The sequence below is a fragment of the Mus pahari genome, chromosome 2 (genome assembly GCF_900095145.1).
Source record: "Mus pahari chromosome 2, PAHARI_EIJ_v1.1, whole genome shotgun sequence".
Lineage (NCBI taxonomy): Eukaryota > Metazoa > Chordata > Mammalia > Rodentia > Muridae > Mus > Mus pahari.
Genome location: NC_034591.1, coordinates 18,040,242 through 18,062,289, shown reverse-complemented (window position 1 = coordinate 18,062,289; position 22,048 = coordinate 18,040,242). Strand labels below are relative to the sequence as shown.

At 42.1% G+C, this 22,048-nt stretch overlaps 1 protein-coding gene across 8 annotated transcripts in view; it reads left to right on the top strand.

Annotated features, from left to right (window-relative positions):
- Positions 1–22,048, top strand: part of Srpk2 (SRSF protein kinase 2) — a 166,554-nt gene that overhangs the window by 113,625 nt on the left and 30,881 nt on the right. For all 8 annotated transcript variants that reach the window (XM_029534036.1, XM_021188323.2, XM_021188308.2 and 5 more), the window contains 4 exons: positions 6,742–6,850; positions 7,987–8,074; positions 9,604–9,691; positions 13,414–13,520. In XM_029534036.1, coding sequence (XP_029389896.1) covers positions 6,846–6,850; positions 7,987–8,074; positions 9,604–9,691; positions 13,414–13,520 — 288 coding nt within the window. In that variant the 5' untranslated portion in view covers positions 6,742–6,845. The remainder of the gene's footprint in view (positions 1–6,741; positions 6,851–7,986; positions 8,075–9,603; positions 9,692–13,413; positions 13,521–22,048) is intronic.

Below are 22,048 nucleotides of genomic sequence, written 5' to 3'. Positions count from 1 at the left end.
TATTAATAGTATTGGATACCAGATGCTTGAATATAGAAGTTGGTATGTGTATTACCTTTTTTATGATTGTGGGAGGTCTCTGGAGGTTTCAGGCAGGGAAATGGACTGCCAATTAGTAAGAATGAGAACATGGTTGAGATTGACTTAATCCATGTGGATCAAACCTTCTAGAAAGTGATGCTAGGCAGTTTATCCCAGCAAATTTAAATATGGTATATTTTGGAGAAAGTTTCTTGATGTAATATAATACTGGGTACACAGGAGGCATAATTATATTGAAACTCAGCTCAGGGTACATGTCATTTTTTCCCAGAAGATGGGCTCTAGAGATGTAGTACCTATACTAGTTTAAGGGCCTGGTTTTAGTCATATAGATAGCATAGAGGTCATTCAGGTTATTGACATCTCTATTCCTGGTTGTAGCAGCTTGGGGGAGCTCCTGGCCGTTCAGATAATTGTAAGGGTCATTTAGACTATTCGGTATCTCTGGTCCTGATTGTGGGTCTTGGGGAGTTCCTGCCTGCAAGGGTCATTTAGATTACTAACCACCTCTGGTCTTGGTTGTAGAAGCTTGGTATGTCCTGGCCAACATATAACACAGACCAAGTCGTTGTCACCTCTGAGCCCCAGATCTCTGGGTAGAAGAAGAGGTTGTACATTCCTTCCCTTGAGAAGACAGTCCTATGTGATTTACATTCCTGGAGATCTGTGGGCACGGGTATTTGTGCTATGCTCCCAACAGATGATAACTAAATTGGGAAGTATTAATTAATTTTGGATTTTAAATTAAGAAAGGGCTTAAGAATGGGGCTTGTGCTGGATAGTTCTATGCCGGCTTGACACAAGTTAAGAGTCATTTGGGAAGAGGGAACTCAACTGAGAAAATGCTTCCATAAGATTGCCTGTAGGCTAATTTTTGGGGCATGCGTGTGTGTGTGTGTGTGTGTGTGTGTGTGTGTGTGTGTGCTTTTTATGGATGGCATGTGCTTTAGAGTATTGTAACATTATTCTAGCTTGCTTTCTGTTGTTTTGGTAAACACCGTGATCAAATGCAATAGTCCCTCCCCAGGGGAAGCCAGGACAGGAACTTAGAGGCAGGAGCCATCAAGGGATGCTGCTTACTGGCTTGCGTGCTCTCTCTGGCTCCTGCTCATTCAGCTTCTTTATACCTGTCAAGTAGTGACAACAGCCACAGTGGGTTGGACTTTCCCATATCAATCAAAAAAATCAAGAAAATGTTCTGTAGTCATGGTCAAGGCAGCTCTTCGGCTGACGTCCTTCTCTCTAGGTGACTTAGGTTTCAGAAACAATTGACAGTTAAAATTAACCAGCAGACACGTCAGTCCTGGTTAGTTACTATATACACTGAGTCACTCTTCTATCTTAAAGTAGCAATAAATCTAGACTAGATGAAGGGATTTAGTTTTTAATTAATTTTTAAAAAAGATTTATTTATTTATTATATGTAAGTACACTGTAGCTGTCTTCAGACACTCCAGAAGAGGGAGTCAGATCTTGTTACAGATGGTTATGAGCCACCATGTGGTTGCTGGGATTTGAACACCGGACCTTTGGAAGAGCAGTCAGGTGCTCTTACCCACTGAGCCATCTCACCAACCCCTTTAATTAATTTTTAAAGTCTCGAATGTATGCAATATCATTTTTAGCTTCAAATAGTCAAGAAAAGGTTTTTCCTCTCTCTCTCTCTCTCTCTCTCTCTCTCTCTCTCTCTCTCTCTCTCTCTCCTCTCTCTCTTTTTGAGACAGGGTTTCTCTGTGTAGCCCTGGCTGTCCTGGAACTCACTTTGTAGACCAGGCTGGCCTCAAACTCAGAAATCCGCCTGCCTCTGCCTCCCGAGTGCTGGGATTAAAGGCATGTGCCACCATGCCAGGCAGGAGGAAACTTTTTAATAAAGTCGGATTTCCACAATTATGCAGCCCAGGCTTGCTTTGAACTCATAATCCTCCTGCCTCAGCCTCCATAATGCTGGGGTGGCCCTGTGTCAATCTGGTTTGAAAGGCAATCCCCAGACTGCACAGAGGATGAGGGGTTCCTGCTGGGTCAACAACAAGAAGAATAATGGAGCCCAGAGCTGCTGAGAGAGACCCAAGAACCAGAGGGGATCAGGCCATGTTGGGGGCAGAAAGGAGCCTGAGAGGGTCTGCCTAGCCCTCTCTGTATGGCCCTGGCTGTCCTGGAACTCACTTTGTAGAACAGGCTGGCCTTGAACTCAGAAATCCGCCTGCCTCTGCCTCCTGAGTGCTGGGATTAAAGGCATGCACCACCACGCCTGGCGAAAATGTTTTTCTATTTCTTTTTATTACAACAGTTTTAGTTATTAAAGAATATTTTTACTTGTTAAAAAGAAAATCCCATTATTTCTCATGTGGATTCTGGCTTCTGAACTAGACTTAACATCCATTTAAGAATTTTTTATTCTAATGTTGGTTTTGTTTTTTTTCCAGTTCTTAATTTGATGTATTGTACTTTTATTTATCCAGAGCATAATTAAGAACTAAGAAATGAGCTGAAAGTCATTGATCTGCCAGTGTCCAAGTTGATATTTAAAAACATATGTTCTTAATTAAACAATTGGTGATTAAGTGCTTAATTATGTGAGGTTGTTTAATTATGTAAAATTAATGATCTCATATAGTGCTGCTGCTCCTTTGTTGCCCACAATAAAAGTAAGAAAAACAAAAAAGATGGGACAGAAGTGATGGTTCAGTGCTCACAGTGGATTGTGGTTGACATTGTAGTGTACTGGGCTCAGTTCCCATCCCCACCTAGCTGCTGACAGCTGTCTGTCTCTCCAGTTCCTTAAAATCTCAAGCCTACTTCTGGTCTTTGTGAGTACCAGGCAAGTACACGCTTACACATACATACAGGGAAAACAGTAGTAAGTGAAATAGAAATAAGAAGTGTAAAAAAGTCCCCACAAAGATGTTAAAAGTATAAAAATTGCCAAGGACTAATAAATATTGAATAGATTAAAATTTTCAGTATAAAGATGGTGTGACCGGGCTGGTGAGATGACTTAGCGGTTAAGAGTACTGACTCCACTTCCACAAGTCTTGAGTTCAAATCCCAGCAACCACATGGTGGCTCACAACCATCCGTAACAAGATCTGACGCCCTCTTCTGGGGTGTCTGAAGACAGCTACAGTGTACTTACATATAATAAATAAATACATCTTTAAAAAGAAAAAGTATATTAAAAAAAAAAAAGATGGTGTGACCATATATCGCTGGAAGACTTTTCTGTAATGTAAAAAAATACGCGTGTGTGTGCACACAAACACGCACACAGGCGCGTGCGTGCGCACACACACACACACACACACACACACACACACGCACGCACGCATGAATACACACACACATACACACCTCCTACTGTATTTGGTTTCTGTCAAGGATGTTTTTCAGTCAGGGGAAGGATTGGTGTGGGGGCGGGTTGCTTTCATACCAGGAAGGGCGAGGAGTGGCAAGCAAGGACCTGGCTCTGCAGTTGCCAGTTCCCTTATCTGGTCATGTTTGGGCATGTTTGTCTCTTATTGGCTGAGACCCAGCTGCTCTGTTACATGAATACACTCATAGCTTAGTCTGGAGTTGGCTATGGATCCTGTTAGGCCACAGTTTAGTGTGTGGTGTATACTTGAGGAAGTATAGAGACTGATTTAAATGAACTCAAGTAAATCTGCAGACAAGGTCTTTAAAAATCGACCGTTAGCCATGTATGATCTGATGTTAACTAATGTGCATTTTTAGAATTCTTAACAACTTAGCAACCCCCAGCTCCCCTAACCCCCCACCTACCCCCCCTCCCTAAAGCATTCTCATGGAAATGAGGAGGAACCATGGTGGGTGTGGACATCAGTGCAAACTAAGGCTTGTGTTTTCTTCATGGATACTATCATTTATGAGAGTCTTTATAGAAAAATTGTTCTTCAAGCCTGGCGTTGTATTACATGCCTGTACTCCCAGCACTGAGAAGTAAAGGCAGGCAGAGACTTTTTCAAAAGAAGGAAAATAGAAATGTCAACATGAGTATGTTTTAGAAAAAATTTTTTGCAGTTACAAAATTATTACAATGACATAATGAAAAGATGTATTTAGTGTTGCCTCATGTCTGTGCTGTGCCTAATTTATAAAGACAGAGCTCAGGAGATCTGAAAGGTTTGTGAAGATCACGATGGCTCTCTCAGATGTTGTGAGGTCACAGCTCATTCACTGTGTTTCCTGTGTGCAGTCTGATAAAATAACATGTCTTGCAGTTTTCTTAGCAGTTGTATTGTATGCTCCTACTTGAGGTACATTTAAATTAGGTTCTCCTTGTCCAGACGTGAGCTATGGTGTGGAGGGTGCACTTTGTTAATTTCTCCCCACAAAAAGCAGGGTCCAGACTCTTGTATGGTCTTCTCAGCCAGACCTGTGACTTCTTCTTTTTTTCTTTCTTTTTTAGGGTTTATTTCTTTTTATTTTATGTACATTTGTGTTTTGACTGCATGTATGTCTGTGTGAGGATGTCAGATTCCCGGAAACTGGAGTTACACACAGTTGTGAGCGGCTATGTGGGTATTGGGAATTGAACCTGGGTCCTCTGGAAAAGCAGACAGTACCCTTAACCACTGAGCCAACTCTCCAGTCTATTTCTTTATTTCTTAATGTAAAACTTATTCCACTTAAACCCATCTCCATGATTTCTTCATGAGGCTTTCCTCTCTCATCCTTTGTTACAATAACCTAAAAAGTTTTGTTTTTGCTTGCTTGCTTATTTGTTTGCCTGTCTGTTTGTAGATAGAATCTCCTTGTATAGCCCTGCCTGACCTGAACTGTTGTGTAGACTAGACTGGTTTTGAGCTCCACTTGACTCCACATTCCAGTGTTGTAATTAAAGACACAGGTTACTAAGCTTGATTTTAGCTTATGTTTTAAAGGTGAGGCACACTCTGCACTTGCTGTTTTATGTAACAAAACCCCTCCCTCTTATCCATGTCTGTGTGCTTGTTATATGTTTTGTCTATTATGGTCCAAGTAAGTGCTCTGTACAAGCCACCGAGGACACTGACTTTATAGAAAGCCTGTGCCTGATCTCCTAAGAGTTTGCCATCTCTTCAAGAACAGAAGGGAGAAATACGTAGCAGGTACATTCTGTTGTGTTGTATACAGAACAGAAGATGACTCCATGGAAGGGTATAAGAAAAACACAGGAAAAACACTTTACCTGAGCCAGGGCAGTCAGGAAACACTTGTTCCTCAGATGTGTGCTTTGCTGGCCTTTATCCTCAGCAGAAGGAGCTGCCACTTGCAGTCTATACTTCACATACTTAATAACTTTTATAGACAGACATCTCAAATGGGAGATATTTTCTCTTTTGTGCTCTTTAGGAAAAGATTGTATAGAGCCAGCAGCATTTCTTCCATAGTGTTTAGAAAATTTCACTATGCCTTTCCTCCCCCCATTGTGTGTTTTTGTTTTTTGTTTTTTAAAAGAGGTCTTGCTATATAGCAGAGACCAGCCTCAACCTGCCTCATCTTCCTAACCACTGGGATTGCAGGTATGCACACCCAGCCTCTATGCACTTTTTATCATAGTGTGGTTAATGAACTCAAACCGAAAAATCAGAATGGAATTCTTGAAGTATTAGTGTTTTTTTGTTGTTAAATTTCACGGTTTGTATCATTAAAGGTATGTGTCTGTGTCATGTGTGTTTATGTTCCCTGTGCCCACATCAAGTGTATGCTTATGTTTTCTGTGTCCATCTCTCTTTTTTTTTTAAAGATTTATTTATTACATGTAAGTACACTGTAGCTGTCTTCAGACACTCCAGAAGAGGGCGTCAGGCCTTGTTACGGATGGTTGTGAGCCACCATGTGGTTGCTGGGATTTGAACTCGGGACCTTTGGAAGAGCAGTCAGTGCTCTTAACCACTGAGCCATCTCACCAGCCCCTGTGTCCATCTCTTGTGTGTTCATGTTCCCTGTGTCTGTGTCACGTTTGTTTATGTTCCCCGTGTCCAAGTCATGTGTGTGTTTATGTTCTGTGTCCTTTCCATATCTGCAGGGTACTTGGCAGAGTCGGCTCTACTGTACCTAATGTTTGTAACTTGGTTTTGTTTCCTTAGTTTTTCTATTTCCCCTTATTACCTTGGTCAGAAACACATTGTTTTTGTTTTCTCAAATAGTCCTTTTCATTGATTATTATTTTTCATTTCATAGCTTTAAGGTCACACTGTATTCTTTCTTGGGTTTACTTTAGGCTCATTTGCACTGCTGTTTCTAGTTTCTTTAGGCAGAAGTGGGTGCTGGGTCTGCAGTACACGTGTATAACGTTAGAGATGCCCGTGGCCTGCAGTACAGGTGTATAGTGTTAGAGATGCCCGTGGTCTGCTTCAGCAACATGTCACATTGATATGTCATGCTTTGTATCTTGAGGCAGATAAAGTATCTTGAGATTTTTGTTTGTTTGATACCAGGTTTCATTCTAATGTCTAGACAGGCCTATAATTCAATAAATAATGTGAACTTGAACTCACAGAGTACCTTCTCCAAGTGCTGGGATTATAAGCATGAGTCTCCCACCTGATGTTGGTTTTGTTTTGTGTGTGTGTGTATGTGTGTGTGTGTGTGTGCAGGGGGTTTCTTTTCTTCCTTTAAGATGGTCTCCCTATGTAGCCCTGATTTACCCAAAACTGGCTTTGTTGACTTTTTCCTGAGATGTTTAATTTTCTTTTTCAGGTGGCTATCATCCGGTGAAAATTGGAGATCTCTTCAATGGTCGATATCATGTCATTAGGAAGCTAGGATGGGGGCACTTTTCTACTGTATGGCTGTGCTGGGATATGCAGTAAGTGTTGTTTGTCATTGTGTGCTCCCAAGTTGTGCTTGGCTGGACTTCTGCTGTCTTGGGGTTTTACTGCTGTAAAGAGACACCATGGTCATAGCAACTTCTATAAAGGATAGCATTTAATTGTGACTGACCTACAGGTTCAAAGATTCATTCCCATCTTCATCATGACAGGAAGCGTGGCAGTGTGCAAGCAGGCATGGCACAGGAGAAGGAGCTGAGGGTTCTACATCTTAATCTGAAGGCAGCCAGGAACTGACCCTCTCTTCCAAACTGGGCAAACCCCACCCCCACAGAGACATACCCTCCAACAAGACCACACCTACTCTACCATTGCTCCACTCCTAATCATGCCACTCCCCGGGCCAAGCCTATACAAACAACCATGTCTGCTTTTAAGATGATATCGCCAAGGGTCATGCTACCTGGTGGCATTCGAGGCACTGCTTATGCTTGGCACAGGCCCCTGCAGCTAACTAGATCCGTCACCATCACCCTACTTTTACATGCCTTTGCGTATATTTTTTAAAAATGATAATTGTAGTTTGTTTGTTTGCTAGTTTTTAAGCTTTACATCAGAGCTGTATTACTTTTCTATTAGTTAATTCATATCAGAAAACAATCAAATACAAGTTGAAAATGAATAGGTCTTCCAACTTATTACTGTGTAACATTATTTAAAAGCCACACGGACCCAAAGTAGGAAATATTATTGTTGCTTCTCACATATATTCATGTGTAGTTGTGCGTGTGCATGAACACACATGAGCATGTATACAGGGATACTTTCCCCTTAGTACCTGTGCTAGCTGACAGGTTTTTTATCTACCCTATGTTAATTAGAATTGAAACAGCAAACATAAATGACATCATCTAACTCATGAACACTTATTTGGGTTGCCCAAACTTGAAAGACGTGATTTTTAATTAAATGTTATTGCTGCATATATGTGTACGTGATGTATGTGTGGGTGTGTAATGGCGCATTTGTCACAGCATAAACACAACTTAGTGGAATGGCGCTATTTGAAGGGAAACCTTACTGGCAGCTTCAATCCGTTGGCTACTAATTGGTTACTACAGCAGTCACTCCTTACACTGGTGACAGAAATAACTCTGCTTGCTTTTATCTAAAGAGGGAAGAGATTCGTTGCGATGAAAGTTGTAAAAAGTGCCCAGCATTATACAGAGACAGCCTTGGATGAAATCAAACTGCTCAAATGCGTAAGTAATCAAATAATGGGCGATACAAAAAAGGAACTGACTGACTAATGCATAGCCTTTACTCAGTGAACTCTGAATTATAGCACATTTCTTGCTTTTACTTTTTTAAAATAGTATTTTGTCAGGTACCTGTAAACTTTTAATTACTGCTATACTACCTCTGTATAAGGTCTGTAGGGTCATTGTAAAGTTATTAAGTATGAAGAGCTCCTGGTCTTATTGGCTGGACATTTTTCTGGATGATACTAAGTTATTTTTTAAAACTTTTTATTGATTCATTGGTGAATTTCATCTAGTGTTCCCCAATCCTACTCTTCCAGCTTTTCTGTATCTATCCCCACCCTTGCTCCTTCCCCCTTCAAAAAAAAAAAAAAATGAAAACAAAACAAAGAGAAGTCTCTTGGAAGCTGTAGTGTGTCTCATGGTGCACCCTTTTACATCCACGTGCTCCCTGCAGTGATGGTGGATCTGGTTGGAGGCCTCTGGCTTCAGCCATAGTAGCAATACGGGATCCTCACTGGGATGCCACTGGGATGTCCTTTTGATGCCCTGTGCCTGGAGATCCTGCAGCTTTGAATCTTGAGGACCAGTCTATTTGTGTGCTTCAGCTTCAGTTCCTAGATGGGGTAGATGCTGGGGTGGGCCAGCACAAAGCCCTGGCTCTGAGCCTGGGTGGTAGTTGACTTGGTCAGCTTGCCAGCTCTCTCCTACACACACACCACTAGGGTGAGGTCTGCCCCAGCTAGTTCACCAAGTTTTGCAGCCTCGAAGAGCCAGAGCCAGTGCAGGTCGGGGTGGCTCCCGCATACCTTCAACAGCAGGGCCAGCTCCAGTGTGTTGCCCATGCAAGGCATAGGGCGCACTTTCCTAAGTGCTCCAGCCAGTGAGGGACAGCACCAGTATCCTGCCAAATCAAAGTCTTTTATTTGAAACAAAAAATCGCCCTGTTGATATAATGACAAAAAAGCTCCATTTTTAATTACTTTTGTATGTGTGTGTGTGTGTGTGTGTGTGTGTGTGTGTGTGTGTACATGTACGCTTTTGGAGTCCAGAGCCGTTGGCTCCTCTAGAGCTGTGGTCACAGGCCACTCAGACATGTGTGATGGCAATTGAACTCAAGTCCTCTGAAAGAGCAGTACACATTCTTGGTTTTTTTGTTTTTTCGAGACAGGGTTTCTCTGTGTAGTCCTAGCTGTCCTGAAACTCACTCTGTAGACCAGGCTGGCCTCGAACTCAGAAATCCGCCTGCCTCTGCCTTCCAAGTGCTGGGATTAAAGGTGTGCGCCACCACACCCGGCTTCAGTGCACATTCTTAACAGCCAAGTGGAGTAATGGTCTCTGTAAACTTGTGTGCGTTTGGACGTGGTCATGCACACGTGGAACCCCAGCACTGGGGGGCTGAAGCACAGGGCTTACTCAGCTCTGGGCCAGCCTGGGCTGACACTAATACTTCTTTTGGTTTGGGAAAACCAAAAATGAAAATCGATATGCAAACCTTATTGTTCTTTTATATATTTTTCTTTGTACAGGTTCGAGAAAGTGACCCCAGTGACCCAAACAAAGACATGGTAGTTCAGCTAATTGATGACTTCAAGATCTCAGGCATGAATGGGATACGTATCCTTTGCTGTGTGATTTCTAAAGTATAATATAGTTATTTGTGTATGTGGGGGGGGTCACTTTTTAAAAATATAGTGTTATTTCAGGTGCCAGTAAACTTTCAGTTGCCGCCGTCTTCCCTTTATGTGAGGACTCTAGGGTCACTGTGAAGTTCACTAAACGAGTGCCTCTCCGGGCAGCTGTATGGGGCTTTGGATTTGTTTTTTGTTTTGTTTTGTTTTTCCCCCTTTTCCTTTTTACAACTCTCGGATATATTAGTATTTTAGAAATGTAAAAAAAAAGTGCTGGCTTGATTTGGAATGTAGTAAGCTGTTCTTTTTTGAGGTTAGTAGTTATTATTCAAAATAAGAGATTTTATCATATTGTCATATATGTATATAATGTACTGAGATTGTATTTATTCTCTCATTACTGTCCTCATTTCTTGTTGCCCTGGTTACTTGCTGTTTGTTTGTTTTGCTTGATTAATTTTTATTTTGGTTATAATATTAGTGATTTATTAAAAGTACTTATAGTTGTTTGCAATGGTAGATGGAAAAGTACCCTAGCACTATTTCTCTCTAGCTCCGTGACTCCCAGATGTTAGTGCCTGTGAGTGGCTAATGTGTTCTGCTTCACTGGGGGTTTGTTATTTTATTCTTGGAGCAGATTCAACACTTTTTGTCATATTTATTAACCTTAAACTCCAGAAACCTTAATGTCAAGGTATGAAAATATGATAAAATCTCATATGATAAAAGTTCCATCTTCAGGGCTGGAGTGACTCAGGGGTTGAAAAGCACTGACTACTTGCTCTTCCAGAGATCCCCAGTTCAATTCCCAGCAACTACATGGTGGCTCACAACCATCTGTAGCAGGAATCCAAGGTTCTCTTCTGCTATAGTATACTCATATAAATAAAATAGATAAATCTTAAAAGTCTTAGCTTAAGCGTAAGAATGACATTCAGTACCTGCACCTACTCCGTCAAAGAAAACTTTTATTTTTATTTTTCTCATAGAAATTCCCAACCCACCATGATGTTCATGTCTGTAATCTCTATAACTCCGGTTGTTGAGACAGAAGGTGTAAGAGTTCACATTCAGTTTCACTCCATAGCAAGTTTGAGGCTAGCCTGGGTTACTGCCAACTTGTCTCAACAAACCAAACCAAAATAAGTCAGCAGCTTAGTCAGCAATACTAAGTCCAAAACCCTGCTGATACTGGTATTTTCAGGGTTCTCCCAAACAGTAGGCAAGCAGGTAGGCAGATAGGCAGTCCCACACTCCATGTGCCCATGTGAGCTTTTCTGTGTACGATAGAGCAGCTATATTCATTGTGTTTTAAACTTGTAGAGCTCTTTTACACAGACACCCCCCCCCCCACACACACACACATTTTAGTGGTTCTTTTTACTATTCAGTAAAATGGTAGGATGTTATCATGGTCTGGATGTGTCAATACTTTGAGGAGATTTGGGACTCATTTTGAAAATCCTAGGATTTGGCCCAGTATCTGCCACTAACTTTAGGTTTTAATTTCTGTTTTTTTTGTAATGAGATTGGGATGTAAACCATTGTCTTTGCAGCCTGGAGAATATAAGGCCATTCACAGAGCAAAAGCGTTTATAAATGTTTTCATTGAAATATATTATTAGCTATCATGGTGATATGATAAATCCAGATATTGTAAAAGTTAGTAAGTCAACCACCTTTTTGTGATACTGACACCAACTGAAGTCTCTAGTCATGAACCACATGTTTGAAAGAGTTTCAGAAATCTTTGAATGTTTAGAAATTCCCTGTGACTATCATTAATATGTGGTCTATTTGCTGACTATGTCCAATGGTCCTCAACCATAATGCTGTGGCCCTTAATACAGTTCCTCATGCTGTGATATCCCTGAACCATAACATTATTATGTTGCTACTTCATAACTGTAATTTTGCTATTATTATAAATTATAATATAAATATCTGCTGTATAGGACCTGAAAGGGGTCGAAATCCACAGGTCTAGAAACACTGACTTAGAGGGTCAGTAATTGGACTAGGGTGGCTGCTGCTGCAGCTCTTCCTCCTCCTCCTCCTCTCCCCCTCCTCCCTCTTCTTCTTCCTTATTTTTCGAGACAGGGTGTCTCTGTGTAGCCCTGTCTGTTCTGGAACTCACTCTGTAGACCAGGCTGGCCTCAATTGAAGGCATGCACCACCACACCTGGCATAGAGCTTCTATTTTTAGAAATCCACTGAGTAGGGCTGGAGATGGCTCAGCAGCAAGATAACTGACTCTTCCAGAGGACTCAGGTATGATTTCAAGCACTCACATTGCTGAGCATAACTGTACCTCATGAGACCCAGTAGATCTGATGCCACCTTCTGGTCTCTGTGGACACCAAACATACATGTCTCATAGGCTCATAGGCACATACATACAGGCAAAACACTCATTATATAAAATAATCATAAAAATAAAGAGCTAAAAATACCATTAAAACAAAACACAACACAACACTGACTGCCTAATCTAATTGGATAAGTGAACTCCAGGGCCAGTGCAATACCTTGTCTTAAACAAGTGGCCCATGCCTTCAATCCTACAGCAAGCACTTCAGGCAAGGGCATGCATACCTCTTGAGTTTGAGGCCAGCCTATTCTACATAGTGAGGACTTGCCTAAAAAGCAACCAAGTTAATTGATCAATCCACTAGCTACAGAACTGAACCAAGAACAGTCTGGCGGGGCTTTTCTGATGGTTACATTCTGCTACTAGAGAAGAAAAACTTGAGCAGCACACATTTCTAATAAATTTAGGTCTTTTGTTCTAAAAATCCACTGCTTTTTCCAGAGTACTGTTGCACTGTATGCATGTGCCACGTTCTCTCCATCAGTTCATCCAGTGGTAGTCCATTTCTATATCCTGGCTGCTCATGGCAGCGCTACAGTGAGCCTGGAACCAATGACACATGTTTGAAATCTTGAGTTCAGTTTGGGTACTTGTATGGCCTTGAATGATAGTGATATTTTCATAATTACATCGTGACCCCAGCTCTACCAGTTGTATACTAAAATATTAGTTAATTAATAGATTTTCATTGAGATAGTGTTTCATATAAGCCCAGGTTGGTCTTGAACTCACTGTGTAGCTGAGGATAATCTTAGTCTTCTGATTCTGTTTATCACCTCCCAAGTACTGTGTTACTTGGGTGTGCCACTATGTATAGATGTACAGTACTGATGGAAAAGAAAGGTTATTCATATATCTTTAGTATATTTGACAATATTCTATTTTATAATGGACGTAATCAAGTAGACATTTATTCAGGCAATAAAAAATTTTCAAGTTCTTATTTCATCCACCTTGTGGAATAAGCCACTTCCAGTGAAGGTTCCTTCTTGTCCACTCTCCTTGGGCACAGCTGACGGGAGAGCGTGGCACAATGTAGGTCTGAATCACTGGTTGGCCTTTGGAAGCTATGATGCATGCTCGTCGTCTGCTTCAGCAGTGGGTATAGGTATATATTTCCTGAGATGGTTTGCTGTACACATTGTATATGATCAATCTTAGTGGAAAAAGTCAGATCTTGTATGTTTAGGTGATAAACAACAAGCGATCACCTTGAAGGTGTTAATATTTTATTTTATTAGGAAAGCAATGTTTTACTAATGATACAATGAAGATGCTTCTAGTAACTGCCTGACTTCAGGAAATGCATTCTCAGATGTGCCTTAACCATATCCCAGATGTCTGCATGGTCTTTGAAGTACTTGGTCACCATCTCCTCAAATGGATCATCAAATCCAACTATCAAGGCCTCCCAGTTCGTTGTGTGAAGAGTATCATTCGACAGGTGAGACTTCAGAAGGGAACCCACCCCCTGGAAAGAGCAATCTTGTCTCTAGCAGCCAGTTTGGTTGACTTTCAACTTATATTCAGTTTATAGTGAAGGAATTAATAAGCAAAAGAAAGCAGCATTTGAACATCTGCCTTACATTTCTTTGGCATATCAGCCTTTTTAAAGATGAGTAATGTATATCCATCAGAAATTACTGCGTTCAGTATTTTTTACTGGAAAACATCCACTTAGTTCTTGGGAACTTAATTAAGGAAGAACAGTTTATCACGTTGTTTTGTGGAGTTTGTTTGTGTGTTTTGCTGTTTGAAGTACCACAGATAAAATAAGCGGAGGGGGAGCAGGTCCTGAGGACTGTGGCCCTCTGAGACCTGATCCTCACCCCCACACAAGGGAGCAGTGCGGTTCAGGGGTAGGCCAGTTAGTGTTTGTGTACCTGTAGGGGAGGAGATCGGCTATCAAACAGGAAACAGTTTTAGGATGTATTGTCAGTTGTATGTGGGTGATGTTTGGACCATGAGAACAGGAGCTCTAGGAAAAGAAGGTGACTTTGTTTTGAGCTGGAACAGGATAATTGTATATGGCCTACTCCCCTAGGAAATACCATGGGATTAGTACTTTGTCTGGCCACCTGAGACCCTTTAGTGAAGGAGACCCTCTAATAAATATTTGTAGGATGAACGTGCGTAGAGACAGAAGACACTCGCATCCAACATCGCTCACTGGGGTTGGAGTTTACCAGTGGGCGGATTAAGTCTTCACTTACTGCCCGACTTAAGAAAGTTACAGGCGTAGCTTACGTATCTGTTCTGATAGCGTGGGTTAGCATGGGCAAGGCTGGGGTCGCCCTGGAGACTGCTTAGTTTCGTTTGTGTGAGAAAGGTTAGGAGTCTTTCCTCAACCACCAGGCTCAAAGCTCAGATTAGGCCTCCTAAGGGGATCTCGCCACAAAATATGGGCCCCAGTTCAGAACTCTGTGTGTGTGTGTGTGTGTGTTATATGCACATATATACGTGTGTCTTAGTTTTCTATTGTGACAAAATATTATGACCACACCACTTAAAAAAATAAAGGTTTTAATTGTGGGGTTCATGGTTCCAGAAGGTGAGAGGCTGTGACTGTTGTGGTGGGAAACATGGCAGCAGACCGGATCAGTAGCTGAGAGCTGACATCTGACCCACAAGCATAAGGCAGAGAATGGCAGTGTGGGGGTGGAAGAGGGAGAGGGGAGGGGGTGGAAGAGGGAGAGGGGGAGTTCTCAAAGCCTACCACGAGTGACACACCTCTTTCTGGAAGGCTACACCCCTAATCCTTTCCAATCCTTTCCACCATTTGCTGAGTAGGCATTCAAATATATGAGCCTATTGGGTCCATTCTTTTTTTTTTTCCCAAGAATTATTTATTTTTGTGTATGAGGACAGTGTAGTGATCTTCAGACACACCAGAAAAAGGCACCAAATCCCATTACAGATGGTTGTGAGCCACCATGTGGTTGCTGGGATTTGAACTCAGGACCTCTAGAAGAGCAGTCAGTGCTCTTAACTTCTGAGCCATCTCTCCAGCCCATAGGTCCATTCTTATCAAGCTGCCCCAGCACATGTGTGTGCTTGCCTGTGCTGGCACTTTGGGGAGTCAGAGATTGACAGTTGGTGCTGTCTTGCTCAAATCACTTCTTCACCTTAGTTTTTGAGAGATCTCTTACTGAACTTGAAGCTTACTGTTTTCCGGTCAGCAGGCCTCTCAGAGTCATTGCTGAGGTTACATGTATGCTACCATATCCGAATAGTGGGCATCTTCATTCAGGTCCTCATGGTTACTTAGTAAGCACTTTGCCTAGCCATTGTCCAAAAATCTCTCCCCTCTCCCCTCTCCCCTCTTCCCCCTCCCCCTCCACCCTCTCCACTCTCCTCCCCTCTCCCCTGGTTTGCTTGATACATTTTATGAAGGCAAGGCTGGCTTCATACTTAGAGAGGCACTTACCTCTTCTCCTGAGTGCTGAGATGAAAGGCCATTATCGTACTCGGGCCTCAGAATTCTTAAATAGGAAAAGAATTATGAGCTGGTGAGATGCCTTGTGGTGGGTTCTCCTGCCTCCAAGCCTGATGACCTGAATTTAGTCCCCAGGTCTGTCTCTCATGGTGAAAGGAGGGACTGCCGGTTGTTGTCCAACCTGTACACACGAGCCTTGTATACGTGGGCATGCGTGCCCATGTGTGCATGTCTGTCTGTCTCTGTCTCTGTGAATGAAATAAGAGAAAACAATGATTCCCACAGATTTGTTAATTGAGAGATAGTAGCTTCAGAAAGGACCATCCTTAGCAGTGCATTTAAAATGTGTAGAGAAAACATCCTTGATTGTGTGTAGCTACCTCCTCACATTGTCCTCCTATGTCACACATTGGCAGTGCCTTTTGTCATATTACAGATATTAAGTCAGGAGTTGGAAGAAATGCCAAGTGGTTAAAGGAAACAGCAGGTGGCAGCTCACAGCCACCTTGCTTCTCCAGTTCTAGAAGATCCAACTCCCTCTGCTGACTTCGATGGCCAGAATGCACATGGTACACCTGCACACACTGTGGCACACAACACATGCACATAAAATAAATATTTTTTAAAAGAGGGGACTGCAAAGTGAAAGGAAAGGCCGTTTGCACTGTCTTATCTTAAGTGGATTGAGACCTTCCTGCTTAGTATGATGCTGGGGCACATACTTGCCATATGTAAGGCTTGTAGATTTTCTGTAATATGTAATATATCTGTTTCCATTTAGAGAAGGGCAGTTTGCACCATCTTTCCTTACTGTAACAAACAAACAACACTGTCTTTACTGTAGACAAGGACACAGGCAGTGGTGGGGTTGAATACATTTATTCACGTGCTTCCTGTGCAGTCACGTTGGTAACTTTTAGTGATAACTCCAAAGCTTTTTAAAAAATCTTATTGAAACAGATGAAGTATCTTGTAACTATCTAGGGTAAATCATAAAATATTAAAGGCTTAACATATGTAATTTGTGCCAGGTGGTGGTGGCACACACTTTGGAGGGCAGCTTGGTCTACAGAGTGAGTTCCTAGACAGCCAGGGCTACACAGAGAAACCCTGTCTCAGAAAACAGAACAAACGAATAACAACAAAAAGGACCCAAAAGAAAAAACACATGTAATTTGTTTTATTTTGTATGTGTTGTATAAGCATGTATAGTATGTGCCTGTGCATGTGTATGTATGTATATTAGAGGCAAGATAGTGGTTGTTTTTGATGATTGTTATATACCATATTTTTCCTATTTTATTTTTTAATGCAATTTCATAGACTTAGATAGTAAATTTTAGACATTTTCACCTCCTATTTTTTTCTCTTCCTAAGAGAGACACTTATTTTTAAGCCTTTTTTTGGAGGGGTTTACTTTTTTTTTAGTTGGGACAGGATATTAGTATGTAGTTTCACTTGACCTGACTCGAGAGATGTGCCTGCCTCTGCTTTCTGAGTGCTAGGATTAAAGGCATGCGCCTCCATGCCTGCCTGCTCTACCTTATTTTCTGAGACTGAGTTCATTAAAGTGGAACTCGGTGATTCAGCTCGGTTAACTGGCCAGCAGGCCACGGGCTGCCGCTGTCTGCACATCTGTGGCCTCGGGATCACAGTGCATCGCCTTGCCCAGCCTTTACCTGGCTGCTGGAGATCTGAGCTCAGGCCCTCATGCTTTGACTGTACACACTTTACCCACAGAGCTGCTTTGCACAGCTCTGATTTGCGTGTTTTACTCAAAAAATAATTGGATGCCTTCAGTTCACAGAGGTTCTACCATTCCCTAAATCTGTGCTTTCAAAGATGTCTGTTGCTGCCGTAGGTGATTGACAGCATCACTGTCATTCAGGCTCAGCTGTGTAAGAAGGCGGCTTAGCCAGCAAAAGCCGTTGATGCTTGCATTATGTTCTACAGTGGGAAAATGGTATATAAATTGAAAGGTGAAATTCTGAGAGTTTAGTTAAAGTTCTGTGTTGTAAATCTTTGTATAAATCACTGATTTCAAGGCTGCTTTCCTCTGAATTCTTTATAGAGTCTGAGACAGAGCTCTGGCGCCACCAGCGGCTGTGGGCGTTGTTTCTGGTTGTTTGCTTGTTGGCATTTGTTTGCTTGCTTGCTTGATTAAGTTTTTAGATATAATCTTAAGCCACCATTTTATTGGCAACAAGGTGTGAGTAATAATGTGCTGTCCTCATTAGATTACTGGGAAGATGAACATCCTACCGTTAATGTTACTGTGACCTCGGCATAGTTCTGAGTATTGGCACACTTTAATCCTCTAAAGCCTTTTAACAACTCTATAAAATATAGTCCTCCCTTTTTTTTTTTTTTTTTTTGATTTCATGGAATTGGAAACAAGAATATAGAGCTCAATAATTTTCCTACATTGCGAAATAAAAAATAGTGACTGGTGCTGGAGGATGGCCCAGTGGTTAAGGGTTGCTCTACACTCTTCCAGGTGACCCTAGTTCAGTTCCCAGCACGCACACTGCAGTGGAGGCTCGCAGTTGCCTGTAACTCCAGTTCCAGGGTTCCCGACACCCGCTTTTGACCTCCACTGGGACTTGAACACTCATAAAATATACTCATACACATAAATATAATATTAATAGTAATGATGATGATGATATATAGAAAGCAGAAGAGCAAGAAGTGAACCCTGAACAATCTAGTTTTGGAGCTAAAGATTTACTTCGTTTATCCTAAGTGATAAAACGCTGTTTGAAATTGTGCTCAGCCTGTGTCCAGTAGGAGTTAAGTCTCTGTTCTTCTGAGTTGAAAATCTTCTACCTATTTTTCCTCTCATACACAACACTTAATATTAGCACCCCTCCCTTTTAGTTTATTGAATATTTAAAGATGTCCCAAGCAATTATAAACACATGCCCGTTTCATGAGATTTTTGCTTAGTCTTCTTGTTTAACTTGGTAAGGAGTTGAGAGATCGCTCCTGACAATGGTGCTGTTGATCCTCTGTGTCCTGTGCCATCTTTTATAACTTGACCTCTGGTCTCCTCTTTTGTCCGAGACTGCTGGAAACTTTATCCATTCTTTTTTCTACCACAGCATTCAAGGCTTAACCAGAATTCTCTGTGACAAAGGTCTCTTTTGCTTTTCTAGGCAGTTCCTTTCCTCTGTGTTATGCCCGCAGCCCACATTTGGTTCTTGAAATGATTACAAGTTTTATAATGCAGGCTAGGTCATCTTAGCTCCAGCACGGTTGATGTTTTGGACTAGATAATTTGTTATTTTTGACTTTTCGGAGACAGTCTGCTCTGTTCATAGTGGTGTGGTTAGCTCCTTCCCTAGCTGTTAGCCCTAACAGGTGTTGGACTTGTGTGGTGCCTTCTCGTCCTCTTGTCTGTCTCCTGGGTGGTACAGAATTAGGTCTTCCCTAGATTTGTCATCTGCTATTGCTAATTCTTGTTTTATAACGCTGTTTTTCTCATTTATGAATTTGGAGTCATTTGTAATTTGTGGCTTTGCCATGGATGTTACAATGAGAGGTTGTCCATAGAGCATCCATTACAACAGCAGGACTTGACTGCTTTTCCTGGATCCCTCAATCATTGTGACCCATGTGATCTGTGTGTCTCCTTTCATATTTTAGGAAGTTCTGTAGTTGGTTCCTTTTTCTCTTCTCTTCTCTTCTCTTCTCTTCTCTTCTCTTCTCTTCTCTTCTCTTCTCTTCTCTTCTCTTCTTTTCTTTTCTTTTCTTTTCTTTTCTTTTCTTTTTTGGTTTTTTCGAGACAGGGTTTCTCTTTGTAGCCCTGGAACTCACTCTGTAGACCAGGCTGGCCTTGAACTCATAAATCTGCCTGCCTCTGCCTCCCAAGTGCTGGAATTAAAGTCGTGCGCCACCACCTCCCGGCTCGTATTTCTTTAAATAAGGCAGAAACATGTTTATTGGTGTATTTGTTTTATTATTTTCTTGGGTTTTTATATCTCTATCTCCCTTCAACCTTTCCACCCTAATCCCTTCCAACACCCTGGTACTAGGTAGGAGAGAGAGAAGGATGCAGGGAAAGGGGGCAGAGACCTCCTTAGACTGCATCCTGCTGATTAGGGTTGTGTTTCCTGGGGCATGTCCAGCCATCACAGTCAGCGGGCCCAGCAGTCCAGCAGTTGCAGATGTGGTACCAGAGAGAGGGCAGCAGCGTGAGCCACGGGGTCCTCTCCAGAGAGCAGAGACAGTCGTAGGTAACAGCTGGACTGTGGACAAACTCAAGCAGCCCTGTATCCCACAGCTGGGATCAAGACAAAAGCATTCACATGCCATAACTGGGTTTTTAAAGAATCCAAAATTCTCACTACATATGTTCTTATTCTTTGCAAAATGATGGATCTTTATTTGGTTTAAAGGGCTTGTTGGATGGTGGAGAGATTATCTAACATGTGAAAGACCCTGGGTCCAATCCCTCAAACTACAAAATAAGTACTTAGATAAATAAAAAGTCAGCATGTTTAAGTCAGATGTCCTGAGGCCTTTTGTGTGACTTTATGATGTGAATGACTTTTCAGGACTTCGTATGGCTCTGTGGTAGACTGTGTGCTTAATGAGTGGGGGAGTAGGGCGTAGGTGAAGAGAGAAAATAAGAACATGAACATTTTAGATAACTATCACTTTATTTAGAGAAATTGAATAACTACTTTTGGGTAAGTGCTGAGAATCACACCCAGTACATTGTTAATGCTAAGCAAGCACCCTGTTCGCAGTCTGCATGCTCAGCCCCAATCCCATCCTGTAATCAGTTCTTTGCAGGCCTGGCTGTCCTGCAAACCTCTGGCTGTGGCTGTAGGTATTCTGTGTATTGATCTCAGACTTTGGCCCGGACAGTTTCTGGCCTCAGTCATGGAATCTTGTTTGCCTTGTAAATCATAGGTTCTATTCTAGCTTTACAATGTCTTTCTAAAATTTAAATAAAGGGGACTTGTGTTGGCATCCTGCCCACTGTGTTAAAGGATGCACCTAAAGAGAAAGCTTCTTAAACTCTTTAAAGTAGGTTTCAGTTTCTTACGTAATTCAGGTCGAAGTTGGTGTTTTATGTTTTAAAACTTTATTGTTTAATTCATTGTGCTGTTTAGAAATTTTGTAACAGGGAGTCTGCTTGCCAGTCATGAAATACAGCAAAGCTCCAATTTTGGTAAATTTTCTGTAATTCTATAAAAACAATTATAGGTTGAAGCCCTGGATTTTAAAATTAGCATTAATTTTATTATCACTATGTAAACTAACATTTAGTATGTTGTGTCAGACACTCATCGCTCTCTGGGTTTTGTCTTCTGTCACATGTCCTTGTGTCTACACTAGTAGTGTAATACCCCACAGTTGAAAAAAGCGACCTTCAGGGTTTTGGGAAATAACTCAGTGGATACAGTGCTTCGCGTGTAAGCATGAGGACCCTAATGTGGCTCCCAAACCCCACACAAAGTCACGCACGCACACACGCACACACACTCTCAGTGTGTTCTCTTCCCTCCCTCCTTACCCCCCCTCTATTAAGACAACCTTCTTAGCCAGAGAACGCCATAGTGCAGGGTTGTAACTGCAGGGTGGAGGGAAATGCCTACTTAGAGAAAGTCAGGTTTCTTTTTCTAGATGAAGCAGTATGTGCCTATAATCCCAGTGGACACAGGAGGATCAAGGTCCCAGGACTGCCAGAGCAACTGAATGAGACTGTGGGGAACTACACAGAGATAGAGTTCGTGGTGGGGCTCTTCTGTGGTGGAGAGGTGGGCTCCAGCAGGCAGGCCTGCTTGGCTCAGCACCCTTGACGCAGACTCACCCACACTCACTGTGTGACTGCTTCAGGGTCAGTCATACTCGGCTCTCACTTAACACGGGTGGATTTTGTGATATTCTAACTTTATCCTGTTGGGCACAGTGCTGTGATTCTGTGCTAACTTAAATTCTCTTCAGATGTTGGGTTCTCAGGTCGAGACTCCTAGAAGTGTCTTGGTTTCTGGAGGAGTCAGTCTTGTCTCTTCCCCCTGCTCTGTACCTTCCTCATGTGGAGCATGGCAATCTCATTCTCTCTGAGCTGCACAATACTAAGGCAGCTTCTCTCACTGTAACAGTTATTCGCCAGATGTCTCCAATGGTGGCCTTTGTAGTCACTTTGTAGGATTTGCTTTCTTGGTTCTACTGAGGGAGACAAAGCCCTGATCTTGCTTATCTCGTAGGAAGTTTTCTGGGCTTAAGCAAGGAAAGCTCTCTGCTATTTCTCTGCAGTCATCACAAGCAGTCATCATCTAAATTAAGGTCGTTGCAGGGTGCAGTCCCTTTGACTGCCTGTTGGGGTTCCCACCATGCCTCATTAGTTTGATACCAGTGAAGATCTAGGAAAAGACCCAGCTCCTGGTGTCCTATGCTCACGTATGAGCAGAATAAAGTCTCCCAGTTGCCCTTAGTACTGGAACATAGTACAGACAAATATCCCCTCCAGTCGCCCTTAGTACTGGAACATAGTACAGACAAATATCCCCTCCAGTCGCCCT